Below are 18148 nucleotides of genomic sequence, written 5' to 3'. Positions count from 1 at the left end.
AGTGCTGAGCATGTCAACTTAATTAAATATTTGGGGATCGATGTTAAGCATTTTTTTAGCCATGTTCAGTGTATTACAAGTTTATAAAAACAGAAAACATTTTGTGAATGGGTTTGGCCTTTTCCTTCAAATGAGGCATTTGGTTAGAATCAATTTGGTTTGATATTTAAATATTTAATTACAGATATCAGAAATGGTCATTATAGTGCTGTAAAAAATATAAAGGTGAGATTGCTCTGTCCATACTTGATAATCCCTTATCTGTTCAGCCCTCATTTATGTTAACCTTTTTTGCTGTGATAATTGCTGAGCAATAACATTTGTCCATTAGTTATGGATTTATTTTTTTTTAATCCAGAGTTGCCTCCTTCACTTTTGATCCTTGGTTTACAAATTTACATTTGTGAGGAGAAACTGGGAGGTGAGGCTATCTATTCTAGTGAAGCAGCAGCTCATAGGCATGTACAAATACTAGAAGGCAGGGTTTGAAGTAGACTGAGCTAAGCTGTTTATAAGTGATGCCCAATGACAGGATGGACAGGAGAAAATAAGACACAACCATTTTGCTTAAATGTAAGAGAAATTTCAGCATTGAAAAAAACATTTTATTGTCAGGGTGGCTGAACCTTGGCACAGGTTTCCCAAAGAAGTTGTGGAGTCTCTGTCCCTGCAGAGAGTCCAGAAGCTGTCTGGATGTGGTCTGCCCGGCCTGCTTTCGCTGACCCTGCTTGGATGGGAGGGTGGTGAGATGATCCCCAGAGGTGCCTGCCAGGCTCAGCCATTCTGTGATTCTGTAATATTCCACTGTACCAGTCACAGTTCCTCAAGTCAAACAATATGCTGTCTAAGTAATGCTTTGAAAACAGTAAGCTCCCTTTTTCTTAAAATTCTACATCCTCCATTTCTTCAGTCTAGCCTCCAATATGCTGCTTTTGTCTCAAGTGCAATTTGTGTTGCAGTTACATAAGATATTTCAATGCCTTAAAACACCATCAAGAACTTGGAAAGGAAGAGGTGTGTTTCATAAATGATCAAACAGTACAAATATTTGGAGTGTATTTCATCTATCAGAAATGCTTAAGTATTTCTGTTACAACCTCCTTTTGACATTTCTGAAAGCTCATTACTTCTTTGCCTTTTAACAGTCAAGATGAAGGCTGTCAGTGGTGGAATTGAGATTTCCATCTGTTCATTATACCTTAAGTAGTAGAGGGAAGGAGCAGATGTGCTGCCCCAGGCTTTCTACTAATTTGGCTATCCAGCTGCCTCTTTCATTTTGGGAAAATTACTTATAATCTCATACAAATATCATCAAATATGTAAGGAAATGCAGTCATCTTGGTTCAGCCTCCTAAGACTACTTACCAATCTTTAGATTCTGGCGAAAGATACAATACCTTTTCCAAAAAGGCATTGGATTTGCCATTAACCACTTGGGCCAGATTCACTGAGGCATCAAAACAGGCATTTAAGTTAAAGCAAAGGTGTAGTCCTCTTCACCCAAGCTGGAATTCTCATATGTTTAAGTTAATACCTTAATAAATTAAGCTTTGTTAAGGTAGTGTCTTTCAATACTATTAGATTCAGTTAAATAAATACAATTGAAAATTATTAGGAAACTTTCTGGTGTAGGATTATCAGCCAAAGATTTTTTTTTTTTTTTTTTGGCTATAATCCAGACCCTTCTCCACTTTGGAAAGTGGGAAAAGTTGCTGTCTGGGCAGTGAATATACGAAGGCTCATTCGCAAGAAAATTCATCTCCTATAAGCAAAATGCCACACACAATTAATGTAAATCTAATTTGTCCAGCCAAATTGAAACCTTTACCTTTCCAAGAGCGGCTCTCCTTTTCATACAGAAATCTGAGAATGTGTCCAGAGAAACATCTCTTGCCTCGATTTAGGAATCCAGGCTTCTTGGAATAGATGATTCCACTAATCACGGTAATTATGAATAGTAATATATGTAACACAATATCTTTCATCCTAAAAGATCTGTAGAGGAATTCCCTGTGACAGCTCTGTGCAATTGTTGACCACTGTTCAAGTGCTGCGGTACTTACTTATTTTTGATGACTTTTGCAAAATTAATAGTATCAAAAATCTAATTTGTAGGGTGTGCAGCTGCATACCAAGACCAGGCAAACCTCAGAACTTATGGTATTTTTCTTGGCAAAGTAAAATTGCTGACAATCTTACCAGACAGTAATAATCAATAACTTTTAAGGATTGCAGTTGTGAAAAACCTAAAAAGCAACCACTTGTTCCTTCAGGAAGTAACCAGGAAACACCAATTTGAAACTAAGTTCAAATGATTTTAAGTTGTGTAGGATGACTTAGCAAACAGTGTAATGCATTTTACATGCTCTTTTTTGGTTTAGCATAGAGCCATTTAATTAAAATTTTAAAAGTAAGCTTGAAGTTTTTAACAAAGACCACTCTATCTTTTGGGAGGGCAAGAAGTGACACAGATCTTTAGCTACAGCTAAAGATTCATGAGGAATAAAACTGCTTACTGTTTCCAGCTGAGATGGATTTCTTTCTTGATTCTCTGTTTTTCTGATTTAGTCTGCTCAGACACTTGACCAATCCATCTGTTCAGTACCATTCCTTCCCTCAGCCAAAAGTCTAACAGTGCCAAGTCTCTAAAGAAGAATTGAAGAGACTGAAAAGAAAAACAAAAGAAATCTCAGGTCATCTGTTTCAAATCTGCACTCATCTCTTTTAAGTGAATGTAAAACTGAAGGTAATTTGAGATTGTTCTTTGGTCTAAGTCACAGTTAAATCAGTTAAGTGGTAACACTGGAAAGAGCAGTAGAAAAGCTAGGAGACAAGTGGAATTACATTTTTAGGCTCCTGGAGTTTTACTTTTGACTTAGGTGGGGTCAGGATCAGGTAAGAAGTGAACCAGTACAAATTCATGAGAAACCGTCACAGTAATTCAATTTGCTGTTTACTTCAAATTCTCATGGAACCACTTTTTTCCCCTAAGCAGGAAAACTACCAAAATTTACAATATAGTTTTCTGCCTCTTCCATTTTAACCTGGTTGTTAGGCAAGCCCTCATACCTCTGCATTTGTGGAACTTTGTGTGGTGTATTTTTTCATGGCAGTGATCTGGTCTGCTGGGGCTGATGTTTGGGTATGTCAAGAACTGAGTCTAAGAGTTTGACTCATGTCTGACTTTGTGAAGTTTCAGGAGGGTAATTTATTTGTATAATTGCATTATGCTGTATCTTAGTTCTGTGTCATCCGTCCACCTTCCTGCTGAGAGGAGTGCTTCACAGCAGAGAGGAGGCAACTTGACACAATCCACCACAGGAAATTGATTTGACAGCACTCAGTGGAAGTTCTTATGGAAGAGAGAGGTGGATTTATGTTAAGAGTTTTCAAAAAAGTTGATTTTATTAATCAGTCTCATACCTACATATTCAAAGCATCAGCATGTTTGTGTTTTTATGGTCTGACCAGGGTTGCTCATGTGTGACATTGAAGGCAAAAGTGTCCTGGTTATCATGTCCTCAATGCTTTATCTGGGCTTCTGGTGATAAGTGGTGATGTATTAGATTTTATATAGGTCTTCTATGCCTTTAAGATCCAGCAGCTGTGCTGGCATGCTTATTTTGCCTCAGGTTATTTCTTACTTCAGCCTCCATAAATTTTTTGTGTCTGTATGTCTTCATGTCGAATTTCTTCAGATTGCAATGACTTCCTTCTGTGCCTGTAGGATAAAGAGTGGCACAGGTGATGTGGTGTGGCAGGGATTGTTGAGTTTTCAAGGTGCAAGGTCCTGGTCCCAGAGGTGTCTTTGCTCTGGCCTTACTAGAGCTCAGGCCTGCTCATCTTGGTGTAAATGAAACATTTAAAATTTTCCTTCAGTAAGCTTTGTTCTTTGTTATCTTTGTGTGTCGCTGTTTTCAGCTCTGTTTTCCTGCTGCTTCCAGTAGTGCACACATTTCCATTCATACTTCATTCACACCACCCTCCCTTATTTGTTACAAAAGTCTATATAGGTGAACTGGAAACATCTAAGTTATGATCAAGCCCAGTTCTTGACAACATTGTTGTGTGGTATACTTTAGAACAAATATCAAAATAAATAAAAAAAACAAATAGTTTTGCAACAAGAATAAATAAAATTTTACAGTGTGGTAGCTTACTTCTTTTGCAGCCTTTATATATTACAATCCTAAGACATTTGGGAGTTAATTCCATCAGGTATTGAAGTAGAAGAAATCTAGTTCAGGTTCACTAGTGAGCATCCATATTAATCCTTCAACAGCACTTTGAAAATGCACAAAAACTAAAAATGGGTGTGTTTTGAATTGTTGTCAATTTATTGCCTCAGTAGGATGGACTTTGAAAGACTTCAATTTAAAGAGCAAGTAGTCCCTGCTACAGTGTGATGCAACCACACAAATGGCTGATGACAAATTAGGTTAAAAATAGCAACCATCCTTTTCTTGTAGCAAGTGTTTCCGTTAGCATACCACAAAAGCTTATGATTTAATTACCTTTTGTCTTAAGAGAAGCCCTTTATGTACATAGGGCATGACTGTGGGCTGAGAATCTGGTTTTGCTCCTCTGCTCATGAACAACATCGAGGACTACCACCCTCAAGACCTTCCTAAATGGACACTTCTCTGTTCCTCAGCCTTTCTATTCCCAGGGTTGTGAAGTCCACACCTGGAGCTGTGCTGTTGGCTGGGAGAAAAAAGGGAGAAAATTATGAGTCATCTCCAGCCCATTCTCCTCAGTACTCCTGGGACAGAAAGGCCATGGAAATGAATACCACATATGTTCAGGACAGGGAAGGAGCAAGCAGAAGTGTTAGAAGCACTGGTACAGTGCCAGAGCACTGTGGTTGTGCCAGGGAAAAGTAATACGGAAACCTTTAGTAGGATTTTATTTCCTTAAGAGAATGTGAATGAAGAAAGGGTCTGCTGCTGGTGCTAGGGTGGGTGCTAAATGCTGCCATCTCCCACATCTCCATGCCTACTTTGGATATGGACTGAGCTCATTGAGGAAAGGATTGGTTTGGAAATGGAAAATGGCTATGAAAAACAGTCCTATGAAAGTATGCGCTTTCTGTAGCTAAAATAAAACCAGTGGTTGCCTACAGGGGAATAAAAAAGGAATTTTAAGCAGAGTCCTTCATGTGGAAAGCAGAGATGCTGACAGTTTCTATTAAGTTCTTTAGAAAATCTCTTCCTGTGAAGAATGTCCTGTCTGACTTGCTGGTCCAATTCAGGACAGAGAAAGTTATTTGTAATTTAATGATACCTCTTCTGGAAAGGTATTTGCATTGTAGAACTGGCTGGAGCTCAGTGCACCCTGGACAGATTTTTATCCTGTGGAGCTGTAGCACACTCCAGGCTGCTGGAGAGGCAGCATGAGTAGTACCATCTGCTGCAGAAGGGCTGGGGTGTTTGCTGGGGGTTATCTCATCTGGGCCACCTTTTCCACAGAATATATATGTAGCATTTATTGTGTAAAACTCTAACCCCCCTCGTTCAATTGCATGAATTTAAGGAGTGGGCTACAGTTGTAGCAGAAGAGGAGCTGGGATGGTTGTATGACCTCATTGCAGCAGTTTCATTGGCTTGTGAAATGAAGTTAAAGATAGCTCTGAGGAGAGGAGGAGGAGAAGGCACCCTGGTCCTAGGAGTTGTTAGGAGGGAGGCATCCAGGCAAACCCGGCACAAAGAGGAGTTTGTAGCATTGTTCTTTATCCTTTAAATCTGTTTTGAGCAGTGGGATATATGGTAATGAGCAAGCTTACAGCATTTGGAGCGGGGAGGAAGGAGATAATTTCCACATTGTCCTGGTGGACTATAAATGGTTCTGGCTGGCAGAGCAGCTGCATGACGCACAAGGCAAGGAACACAGCGCCAATGTTGCTATCATTTTGGTTTGCTCCTTCTTAGGAATGGGAGGCAGCAACCAATTCTGATGGTTTCTAAGGCTTTTTCAGTTCCAGGCATGTATGAATGAAAAAAAAAAAAAAAAAGTAGCCAAATAGGAGTTTGGAAGCTCTAAAAACCTAAAAAGCAACCACTTGTTCCTTCAGGAAGGTTTCCAAAACAATGGCTGGCAGTAAGAATAAATGATCCAAATATACGTCCAGAAAACCTTCTTAGCTGTATAAGTAAGCATGGATTTTACTGATCATATGGTTTGAATTCAAAATTATGCCCAAATTTTATAGCTCCCACTGTCACCAAAAGCCAGATTCTTGAGGGTTTTCCCTGTTGAGGTCTTAAGAGCATTGAATTGCCAAAATATTTGTACTGTATATTTAGGATGGTTATAGAACTGTGGACATTTTTCTCAAGCCTGTTACATAAAGATATACTGCATAGAATTATTTGGAACATTAACATTGTTGTCATAGACAACTGAATATAAATTTGCTTATATATGGGGAGACTTAGCTAAGACTGTCACAAAAAATATGTTGTAAATTGGGAAAATAATTGGAAATGTTTTTTGGCAACCACATGTTATTCAGTGGGATGGTTCATTTTAATCCATTGTCCAGCATTTGCCTCTCATACTTGATGACAAATATGATGTTGCATGCTTGCCACCTCTCGTCTGCATTTTCTCTTCATAACAAAACAAAGGCAATACAGCTTTGAACTTCTATCCAGTTGGATCCTGATTCAGACTGCCTGTGTGACTTGGAGCAGGAATCTAAAATCCAAGTACACAGAAAGGCGTGGGTGACAAAACAGGATTTACAAGGGGAAACAGTGATCTGGATTATCACTTTCTAGAGACAATTTATATTTGTTTAATCAGCTACTGCAGTGACAAATCCTTAACAGCCAGAAGAGAGGAATTCACAACTACAAAACACTTGCTTACAAAAGTCCATCAGTCCTAGGCAGGACTCAAGCCAAGCTATTGCTATCAGAGAAGTGTTTTCCAGAGCACAAAAATATTAAAGAATTCATTAGTGCATTTGTTATGATTTCACCCTAAGGAGGAATGTCTAAAAGATTTTTTAAATAATTTTTTTAAATTTTTTTGTTTAGTTTTGACAGTGTAGAACTAGATGTCATCATTTCTTCTGATTAAGACGGTTGTTGCCCACTGGGTAGGTTCTTTCTTCCATTTATTTGTACCACCTTTCAGTATGAATATCCATGTTGGTTACATGCTCCTCCACATCCCCAGCTATCCCTTGTGTAGCTTTGGGTCAAAACAGTGATAGCAGGAGAACTGTTGGCTCTGCTTTGAGCAAGCCATTATATGATATGTTTTATGTGACTTATATCACAGAGTCAGGTAGATTGGAAAAGACCTCTGAGATCAAGTCCAACCTATAAGCAAACACCACCACATCAATTAGACCATGGCACTGAGTGCCACATCCTTCTCTCCTTAAACACCTCCAGGGATGGTGATTCCACCACCTCCCTGGGCAGCCCATTCCAATGTCTAATCACCCTTTCTGTGAAGAAATTCCTCCGAATGTCCAGCCTAAACATCCCCTGGAGCAGCTTGAGACTGTGTCCCCTTATCCTGTCATTGTTTGCCTGGGAGAAGAGGCCGACCCCAGCCTGGCTTCAGCTTTCTTGTGGCTGGTTGTAGAGTGTTAAGGTCACCTTGAGACTCCTTCTCCCAGGCTAAAGAACCCCAGGTTCCTCAATTGCTCCTCACAAGAGTTATGTTCCAGTCTCTTCACCAATTTCATTGCCCTTTCTCTGGGCTTGCTCCAGCACCTCAATGTCCTTCCTGACTTGAGGGGCTCAGAACTGGACTCAGCACTTGAGGTGCAGCCCCACCAGTGCCAGCACAGGGAAACAATCACTGCCCTGGTCCTGCTGGCCACAATATTGCTGATAGAGGCCAGCATGCCATCAGCCTTCCTAGCCACCTGAGCACATGCTGGCTCATGTTCAGCCACTGTCAGCTGGCATCCCCATGTTTTTTTCTGCTAAGCAGCTTTCCAGCTGCTTTTCCCCCAGCCTGTAGCCCTGCATGGGGTTGTTGTGACCTAAGTGTAGGACGTGACACTTGGTCTTGTTGAACCTCATACTGCTGTGTTGGCTTGTAGATCCACCCTACCCAGATCTCTCTGCAGAGCCTTTCTGCAGATCAACACTCCCACCCCCATTTGTGCAGCATTGTAACTAAATAAAATGTCTGCTTGCTTCAAGAACTCTGCTAGTGGTGACATATTCAAAATAAAATATTTTTTGTTTATGTTGGACATCTGAATGTCTTCAGATTTCAAAGAGGACGATAAAATTGTCCTAAGGTCTATGACTATTAAGTTTAGCTACTTAAATAAGCAGTACATTCTGTTCTTTCACACTATTATATTAAATAGGTAGTCCACTACTTTTAAAATTAGTTGCCTCTTAGAGAGTTTTCTGTCATGGCAATTTCTTCTAATTTTGTCTCCTAATCTTCTTGAAATGCCTGAAGTTGCTGTCTTCTAACATGCTCCCTTTTAGTAGTCAACCACAGTCACTGAATGGTGATTTTAAATGTGATTATTTTGTTTGTAGCACATCTATTACTGGTGTCTAGACCTGCCTGATCAGGCACTCTGTATCATCAGAGTAAGCTCAGTGAGCAGTGAAGTCAGTCTGTGCTATAGCTAGTATTGATAGAAGATGTTGAGATGGTCAAATTTTACGATGGCTGCAGGCTTTGTTTTTTCATAATGTTTGAAAGATAATATGACTCACAGAACTGTAGCGGCCCACAGTTGCTGGAATTCGAGTGGTTTGAAAGACACAGCAGGGTTTGATGACTGCACATGGACAAGCACCAAAGGGCTTGGTTCCCTTCTCTTCTCGTAGTCATTTGTGTTCTCTACCCACCTGGAAAGAGGTGCAGATCCAAGCCTAAAATTTGCAATGACAGCAGGGTATGAGGTGCAAACAGAGAGGACATGTTCTGCTTCCCCGAGGGTTGATTCAAACAGTTACCCTTTATAGTGCACAAGCCACTAAAATGAAAACTGTTCATCAGAGTGTGAGAAGGGTGGAACATTATTGCAGAGTGATACAGGGGAGAAAATACTGATTTAGGTTTTGGCTCAACTTTCTGCTTTAAAGGATTGTGATAGGAATATGTGGAGGTCATAGAAGAATTGATGACTCCTTTGGTATGGTCACCGCTTCCACAACTGTGTGGCACCTTTGTAGCCAATTTGTTATTGCTAAGGGATTTTCTGGAATGCCTGATATGAACTATTTTGTATTACCTCATCTTTATGTCTCATCTGTTAGTGGTTTTGAGACAAGAATATTCCAAGCAGAGAAATAGTGCATTATTTTCGTGTCTCTTTTTTGAGAACACAGACCTCAAAATTCACAAGTCTTATGAGGTACTGCTGGTTGTGTGCAGCACTGAAGTCTCAGGTATTTACCTGGATGTCAGGTGTTACACATGCGATGCAGAAGAATGCTGCTTAGAAATTTTTCTGCTATGATGCCATAATCTCAGAGGCCCAGAGTTAGACTGCCTGCATTTTTTCCATTTTAATTAAACAGCCACAGTATCTGGCTCAGAGAATGCATAAGGCTAGTGTGTCCAGTATAGGATGATTATTTTCTACAGGGACACTCTTTTAATATAACTCACAGGGAGTTTTGGTCTTTGTCTATAAAGGTAATGGATAAGAAAACAGAGAAAAATAAAATGCAGATGAGAAAATGGAATGTTATTTATGGTAAAATAAAGAAACAGACCAGGCTAATGACATCCAAGAAACACATATAACCAAGCTCCAGGATTCCAGAGTGATAATCTCATTAGTTTCATATTATTATGGAACTGTCAACTGCTAGACCCTTATGGAGTCACAGAAACTTATGTCAGAAACTGAAGCAGGTTAGAAATTTAAATTAATTAGAAATTAGCTCTAGTTTTTTATTTGAACTCGGTTGTGATTTACAGTACTGGACTTGCCAAATTTTCTTTTAAACAGTTGCCTGTCATTATGCTGCTGAAGAAGTCCAGATTTTTCCATCAAACCTGAAGATGTATTTATTTTCAGTAAGGATTACCATTCCTGCCAGTGGAATCCCCATAGATTTGGCTAATTGTAATATGTCTGTAAATACGTGTTTTCCATGGAAATGAGTTTAGTCACAGGAATTTTTGGTTTTTTCTTTAAAGTACTGATAGCTTTGCTTAATGTGGTTGCCAAACACATGTATGGTTTAAAGAAAAACTCAGTTAAAGTTGAGTTTATACTAAACTGCTCACTATATGTATGTACTGTTTTTCTGGATGAAGCATGAATTGACAGCTTGACTGTCTCATCCATTTGTGCTGTTAGCAAATATAGAAAACCTCCTTTAGCTCAGTCAGGATTGAGATAGTGCTGCTGAGATCTTGCCTGCTTGCAAATGTCTGAGCTTGAATCCAGTCTTTATGTAGTTTTTGTAGATATATTTTCATTGCTTTGTGGTTTTGGTTTTTTTTTTGCTTTTGTTGTAAGAAAGTAATTGAAAATGCCATACATTACTGGTATGCAAAGAATCCAGAAACAGTACTACTAAAAATGCATATAAGGACTGGGCTATATTTACAAGAACATGCAGTGACAGGACAGGGAGGAATGGCCTCAGACTGAAAGTAGGATTAGGTTAGATACTGGGAAGAAATTCTTTACTCTGAGGGTGGTGAGGCATTGGAACAGGTTGCCCAGAGAAGCTGTGGATGCCCTATCCCTGGAATTGTTCAAGGCCAGGTTGGATGAAGGTCTGAGAAACCTGGTCTAGTGAAAGATGTCCCTGCCCATGGCAGGGAATTGGAACAAGATGATCATTAAGGTCCCTCCCAATCCAAATCATTCCACAATCTATAGTGGTAATATTAATTTAATTTAACTTCTTACTAACTTTCATTTTAGGACTAACTTTACTAGCACAGCAGGGCAAATGTTGACTTGTTAGGTATTTACATACAAATCTAGTGCCAGGAGTCTTGAGTTTCCATATTAAAAAAAAAAAAACAAAAACAAAAACAAAAAAAAAAAAAAACCAACACAGAATTACAGTGTGGTCTGTGTTGGGAGGTACCTTTTTTTGTTCAGTAGGTAATTGCTCAGTGGAGACTTCTGTTGAGATGTCTGCAGAGGGTGAATGCCTTTTCCACTGATCTTCTATTCAGAACTTAGAATTGAGTAAATACTATTAGTAGTATGATTATGCCTTCTAAATAATCTGTATGAATGTAAAGATAACAAATATAACAGAAACATGTTGAGAGTTGTATGATTCACATTATACTTGCATTCAAAATCTGACTAAAAATGTTACTAGCATTTTAGTGTATAATTTTGAAACTTTTTAAACATAATGTATAATTTCTTGTTTTTCTAGATATGGCATGAACTGCCTCATTCAGTTTGAGGATTTTGCTAATGCCAATGCATTCCGCCTACTGAACAAGTACCGTAACAAGTATTGCACTTTCAATGACGACATTCAAGGTAACAACCTCTCCTCTCCCTCTCCCTCTTGTTGTTCCCACAAGCCAGAAAAATAATTTCCAGAGGGGGAAAAAAATCTATCAACTTTCTTGTGATATTTATAGATGTACAGGTCACATGGCCTTGGGTTTCCTCAGCATGAAGTTTTGGTGAGCTGAATTTTTTCTTAAACTTTCACCTCTCATTTATACCTCATACTTTATTTAGATGTTCACTCTTTAGGTTTGGGAGTTTTTTAATAGTTTAGAATGTAAATGGCTTTCCCCATATAAATTACTGACTTCTTTGAGCAAATGTCAAAGCTCAAATCTGGACTGTACTGTCTTGGTTTTTTGTCACTTTAGTGACAACTGCTCCATTGTTCCTCCATGCAACTGGATTGATAAATGTCAAACTGTTTTTCAGTTCTTAAGCTGACAACTCAGTTAAATATTAAATTAATTTTCCTCGCAGTATCACTCAATTTGAGGCTGAAACCACTTGGCTCTCTTTTTCCCATCTGAATCATTTGTGGCAGCTGGAAAAAGGAAAATATCTAGGGTGGGAAATGTCAATAAGGGGGATTCCCCAGTGCTCAATCTAAACAGGCATCTTGTTCCTCCCTCCTGAGAAGACAGACAAGTAGGGCTGAAGTGGTATGTGCTACTACTCAGCCTTATATCTGGTCAGGAAAAGAGCACGGGAAAATAACTTTCTCTAGGGCAGTGACTTCCATCCTTGAGAGGAGTTTGATGCTTGAAGATGCTTGAAGTCAGATAAGCTGCTGGAGAAAGGTATCCAGAAAGGGCCCTGGGTATCCAGCTGCCTCTTATCCCTCATGTTTCCTTGGGTATATGAAGGTCTCAGCAGTGACACATCAAAATGAAAGTTAACCTGTCTTAATTTCTCATGGTTTTCAGTGACACTTTAAGCCAACTATTAGGAGCTGGAGTTTTCCGGAAGTCTTTATTGAGTCATGCTTGGGACCTAGGTCATATATCAGTGACTCAGTGCATGGCAGTGGATTCAAACAGTTCTTGTCTTTCTGGTGTTAGGGATTTGACTCTCCACACGAACCTTGTTCCTGTTATAAGCCTGGTTGAGTTCTACTTCTTCATCTGAAACAGATTATGGAGGACAACCTCCCAGATGGGAAATAAACTAATTACAGAATGTAATTTCCTTTTGTAAGAAGCATAGTGCTTCCCACCCCAAAGGGTCTGAGTGTAGCCATGGCTACAGCACATTATAGCAGGCCAAACAGCATCTGGAATTCTCCCTGGTTGTTTAGAGGCCTGGTTCCCACAGGGAATTCCCTTTCCTTACAGGATGGAGGTTCTTAAACCAAATCAGAAAGAGACTCAAATAGAATGTGGTTTCAGAGGGATGGGAGTTTTTCAGCAAACGTGGACCAACTATGGGTAAACTTACTTGACAAGGTCTTTTGTGTGTGTCTGCATTTTCAAACCACTTCATTCTCTCTCCTACGCCTTGGAAGGAAGTGTCTTGATGTATAGAAGTGTCAGAAGGTGTCCCTTTGGCTTTCATCTCAGCTGCTGTAGCAGCTATCAGCCTTCCTCAGAAGTACAGCCATGTGCAGTCTTTCAATTTATTAATTTTTTGCAACCTAATTTGTGCTTATAAGGCCTTTGATATTTTCACAAACAATGCCTGTGACTTTTGGGTGACCTCCATCCTTGATATTTGTGTCGTTTCTAAGAGGTGAAAGTGGTTGCATTTATTTCTGGTCTCTGTCGTTTGTCATCATATCCCTTTAGTTACATTCAGTAACTTTGTTTTTCATAGCATGTCATCTTCTCCTGTAATGTGGAAGTAGAAAAACAGCCCATTGATCTTTCATCACTCTTCCTCTTCCAGCTTTATAAACCCTAAGGATCTTTCACCTAGCAGCTATAATGAGAATGGATGGTGCTAACTTGTTTATCAATCCTTTGAGATTTTCAGATTATAAATAGCATGACTTTTTCCAGGCTACTTCAAAGAGTGGCTTTCTCTGTATGCAAGTTGTATTTTCTATAACAGTAAAGCTGACAAGTTGTGCCAGTCCAATAAAAGCAAAGAAATATAACACTGCCTCTAATTTGCTGTCACCTTCTGAAGATAGTGCTTACATGGTATTTTAAACAGTTTCTCCTAGTACTAATATTTTTCAAGAGAAAGCTACTTTAAGATCAAAAGAAACATTTAATATCTTTCATAGAAAGACTTGAGGATTTCTCTCTATATATAAGATATTCAGAGAAAGGATCCCTATATATCTTAGTGATGCAATGAGGACCTTTCAGTATTTCAAGTCTAAAAAATACCCTAATATATGATCCTGATTTCTGACAGAGACTGAAATAGATAAAGAAAACATGGTAAGCTCCAAGTAGTGACCTGGACAAATGCAGTCGCCCTCTCTTAGCTCACAGCTATTTACAGGGGGTCAGCCTGCCCCTTACTGACGATTGCAGAACGTTTGGAAAAGTCTGCCAAAACACTGGTCACAGAAAACCACTAAAGACTGACCATTAAGGATCACCTATAGATATATTTAAGAATTTCTGGAAACAGTCTCAATCCCTGCTACAGTACGGTCACATCCTTTACTCTGGAGAAAGCTTTGTAACTTTTTCTGCATTACCTCTCTGTACACAAGGAATTGAGAACAAAGGTGAACAGGATTCTGACCAAATGGTATAAATGTATATTGGAATAATAAAATTCTTTAGCATTTTAGAAACCATCTTTGGTTTTGGATAGGTGGTGAATTTCTTCCCTCTGAAATTATAATAATTTCTCCATATTTGTATTTTCAAAATATCTTCTTACAAACACAATAGCAATGTTTCCTTAGGGAGAAAATATTCACATTTTCCCTTGGATTCCTATCTGGTTTTTTTCTAACCACAAATCAGCTTGATGCTTTTCTTTCCTCTCTCTCTGAAATACTGAGACAGATTATTGGAAATGAAAATTAGAGAAAGCTTTTGGTTTAAAACAAATACTTTTATCTGAATTTAGCTATTAGAGAACCTTTTCCAAAACTGAGAGGGGTTTGATCATAATTTCCCATATGGGAGAAATATAAATTAATTTTGTAATGTCAAACTTCACAACATTTAGAATTAGGTCAGATTGCTAGCTTTGCTCATCTCCAATATATTTAGGAAGGTGGTGTCGTAAGGAAAGGGTGGAATTTTCTAAAATATATGATATGTGATGTTTTTTTTTCTTTCCAACCCCTGCCTGGGAATGGACCCATGGGGCCTGTGTTACCAAACAAAGCTGTTTCTTGGGGTGAGAGATGTTCTCTGTGTGACCGCCCTCAAAGGAAGCAGGCTTGGGATTCACAGTTTAAAAATTTCCTTCAAGAAACAAACCAGTTCCCTTGCCTGCTGCAGGGAGGTTGAACAAGTCTCTTAAGATCTGCTAAAACCAGTCCTAAGTACACGGCAGTGCTGAAATCCTGCTTGTGGGTGGGATTGGCTTGGGCCACACCTTCCTGCCTCTCCCAGACCCAGGGTGACATAGTGCTCCCTTTCCACACCCATTTTGACTTTGGTGAGGCTGTTCAAGGAGTTTTTGCTACTTGGGCACAATCAGTGGCTTAAGGCACGTTTGCATGTCTTAAGAGACATGCATTTCTTCTGTGGGTCTTTTGGTGCTTATCACGTGGTCTCTGGTTGCAGTCACTGCTGACATGGATACAGTTCAAGTAGTGGCATAAATTTCTCTAGCCTTGCTGCCTCTATGTTGGTCAATTATTTCAATTATTAAAATTGGCTTGATCTTTTTCCCCCCTTCTGTACTTAAAAATTGTCTCGAATGACAATGACAAACTTCTGTAGTATGACACATTCTACATAAAATAAGTGTTTCTGTGCTCTGTAATACTGGAGTTACAGTTCTTGTAGCTTCACTGTGCCCACAACTGTAGTGCTTTCCCCCACAATGGACACAGGGCCTGTATTTTATACCAATAAAAATACTTACACAGAGAGATTGCTCTGGATTGGCATTAACTTCAGTATCTGTCATGACCTTAGATGTCATTTGTTTTGAGCAGCTGTGTTGTTTGTTTGCATCAACATATTATGAAAACAAAAAGAAATAAAGTAAAAAATGGAGACCACATATAACTAATATAATTATTTCATTTTACATTTTGATTTTATTTAAAATATATGTTGTGTTCAGCAGACTGCCATTTGAATAACTAGGAAAATTATACCTGGAGGTTATGTTGTGACCAATTCAATGTTAAGTTAGTGCCATTCTCAGAAATCAGAATTTTTGTGTTGCAAACATCCTTTTTAAGATTCAATTCTTTTAACATTAATATAAAAATTTATATATTTGGTACCAAGAAATTTCAGTTCTTCAAATCAAATTGTAGAGAAGATTTTGGATTTGTTGTTACAGCTGTGATGGGCATGGGTCTTCAGTTTTTTCTCTGACCAGGATTTTGAAATGGGTGGAATGACATATAATAGCTCAGATATTTATATAATATATCTCAAATTCTGATAAAATATGAAAAACTATAGAAAACTTCTTTCATAGACAGGTGCTTTACTTTCAGAGACATTGGCTTTCAAGTGAAACATGTGACTTCTATTATGCTGTGTATTGAAAAATATGAATTTTACTTTTACCATTTCCTAATCTTTTAGTCCAGAATGAATACTCAGGTTTTTGGATGTGCTGCAGAAAGTTCTACCCTCTTGTTGTTTGCTAGCTTTTTAAAACTAGATAGGTAAAATTACATAAAGGAACTACTAACACTTGATTACAAGTTTTACTTTTTGAAACTTTAAATAATGGACAAAGGCTTCAGTGCAATAAGCCCTTTATCACTAATTTAAATTAAATTACATCCAATATAAATTAAGTTCTTACACCTCACATTTTGGGGCTTTCTCACCCATTTCTTTTCTTCAATTATATCTGCTGAAAAAGTAGTTTGTGCTCCCAAGCATTTATAGTATGTCAACCCCAAAAGGCTGTGGATTTCCTTTAACATATTCATGCTCAGTTGTGCAGTTTACTGTAACAAGGCTAAAGACGCTTGCACAGAAAATGAAGACTTGGTATCGAATAGTGTACCTTGATATTTCACATCTATTGTGTTTATACAAGACATGACTTACCTTCCTAGAAAACTATAATGAAATGTTTGCTGTTGCAGCAGTTGACACTGCTTTAGAAAAATATCCTTTGTTAAATTTGCTTTGATTAATCTTCTAGAAATCTGTGGAGACTAGAACGGGTTTTCAAAATAATGTCCTTGAACAATGTCTATCTTATCCTGCACACAAGAGATTTAACCTGTGCTCTGGCCAAGCCGATTCTCCCCTTCCTACATCGATGACAGTCAGAAAAGTGACAAAATTCTGTTTGTGCCTCGTGATGTCCACAAAAAGTGGTTTGCATCTGCCTTGGTGGATGGATGTGAATTGCATTTTGATTCGTTTCAAAACTCGAGCCAGAATTCAGGGTGAAATGTAAGGTCATGGCGTTAGTCAGAGCAGTTCCGGTTAAACAGATCTGCTATTCAGGCTGCCGGTGCCCCCCTCAGTGGGAAGGAATAAGGGAAGCTGCTGACGAGGAGTGATGACAGCCGCTGCCAGCAGCAGTGATAGTGGGTTCAGTAATCTAATAAACTGGGTTATTATTCCTTTCAGAGTCAAAAGGCTGAATAAAATTGCTGTGGAATACTTCTAAACACCCTTTTTAGAGCAATTCTGTGCAAATGGTGATTTGAGAGAAATGTCATATTTTAAGCCTTTATCTATTGCTGTTGTAAACTTTGTTCTGAATCACCCTCATGATGAGCATACAGGTAACAGTAGCTCACATCCTATGCAAATATTCAGTGCAAAACGTATTGACATTCAGTGCAGGATTTTATTTATGTTTCATATATCTTCTATTTTTCCTTAAAGCAGAAGATCATATACTGACAAAGTTTGTAAAAATATCCCAACTGGTAATACTTAATGACAGTCCATTTTTCTGCCTTACAAACTTAGCAACAGTACATCAGCCATGATGATAAGTGGTATCCCAGCATTCTCATTCGTAATAAATCTCTGGTGTTTCATTTTGACTCTGTCACCACAAAGCAGCTTGAAGAGCAGCTTTCATGGCCCTCTGAGAACTCCTCTGATGGGGGCAGGGTGCTGTGGTGACCACAGCTTCAAGGAAAATACAGATCTTACAGTGCTCCAGCTCAGCTTTACTTTTCAGGAGACCAGATTGATCGTCCTAGGAATAAGCTGCGTTATGTAGGCTTCCTCCTCCTCCTCCCCTGCAAGCACAGCTGTGTAATATAAAATACAAGAAAGAATTTGGCATCCAAAGAGACCATGGGATTTTTTTTCTTCCTGGTTATGAGGATTGTTTGGTAGAGTACCAAGGGAAACTGAGAGCACACTCTGACTTCTCTTTTTTGCCATTTTTGGTCTTTGCCAGCTTGGCACTTGCCAGAGGAAGACTTAATTTCATCTGGGAAAGAAACAAGTTAGTTCTTGGAGACTCTGAGATGGAAGTGTCTCAGCCTGATGGTTATTGTTCCCAAAGCCATGCCTCAGAGGAACCATTTTTAAGATTTTTTATTTAGAAATCAGGAACAGAACAAGTAATAAAAATTACTAAAGAAGTAAAAAATGCCAATGGTCTAATCATTAAGTGGGCTGA

The 18148-nt window shown here is 38.7% G+C and overlaps 1 protein-coding gene across 5 annotated transcripts in view; it reads left to right on the top strand.

The window, feature by feature from the left end:
• The window catches only part of ME1 (malic enzyme 1), a 154033-nt gene that overhangs the window by 106643 nt on the left and 29242 nt on the right, over window positions 1–18148 (top strand). For all 5 annotated transcript variants that reach the window (XM_064412539.1, XM_064412540.1, XM_064412541.1 and 2 more), the window contains exon 7: window positions 11355–11464. In XM_064412539.1, the coding sequence (XP_064268609.1) occupies window positions 11355–11464 (110 nt within the window). The remainder of the gene's footprint in view (window positions 1–11354; window positions 11465–18148) is intronic.

Source organism: Passer domesticus, chromosome 3 (assembly GCF_036417665.1).
Source record: "Passer domesticus isolate bPasDom1 chromosome 3, bPasDom1.hap1, whole genome shotgun sequence".
Taxonomy (NCBI): domain Eukaryota; kingdom Metazoa; phylum Chordata; class Aves; order Passeriformes; family Passeridae; genus Passer; species Passer domesticus.
Note: the sequence above shows the minus strand (reverse complement) of the source record. Positions and strands in the feature narration are given on the sequence as shown.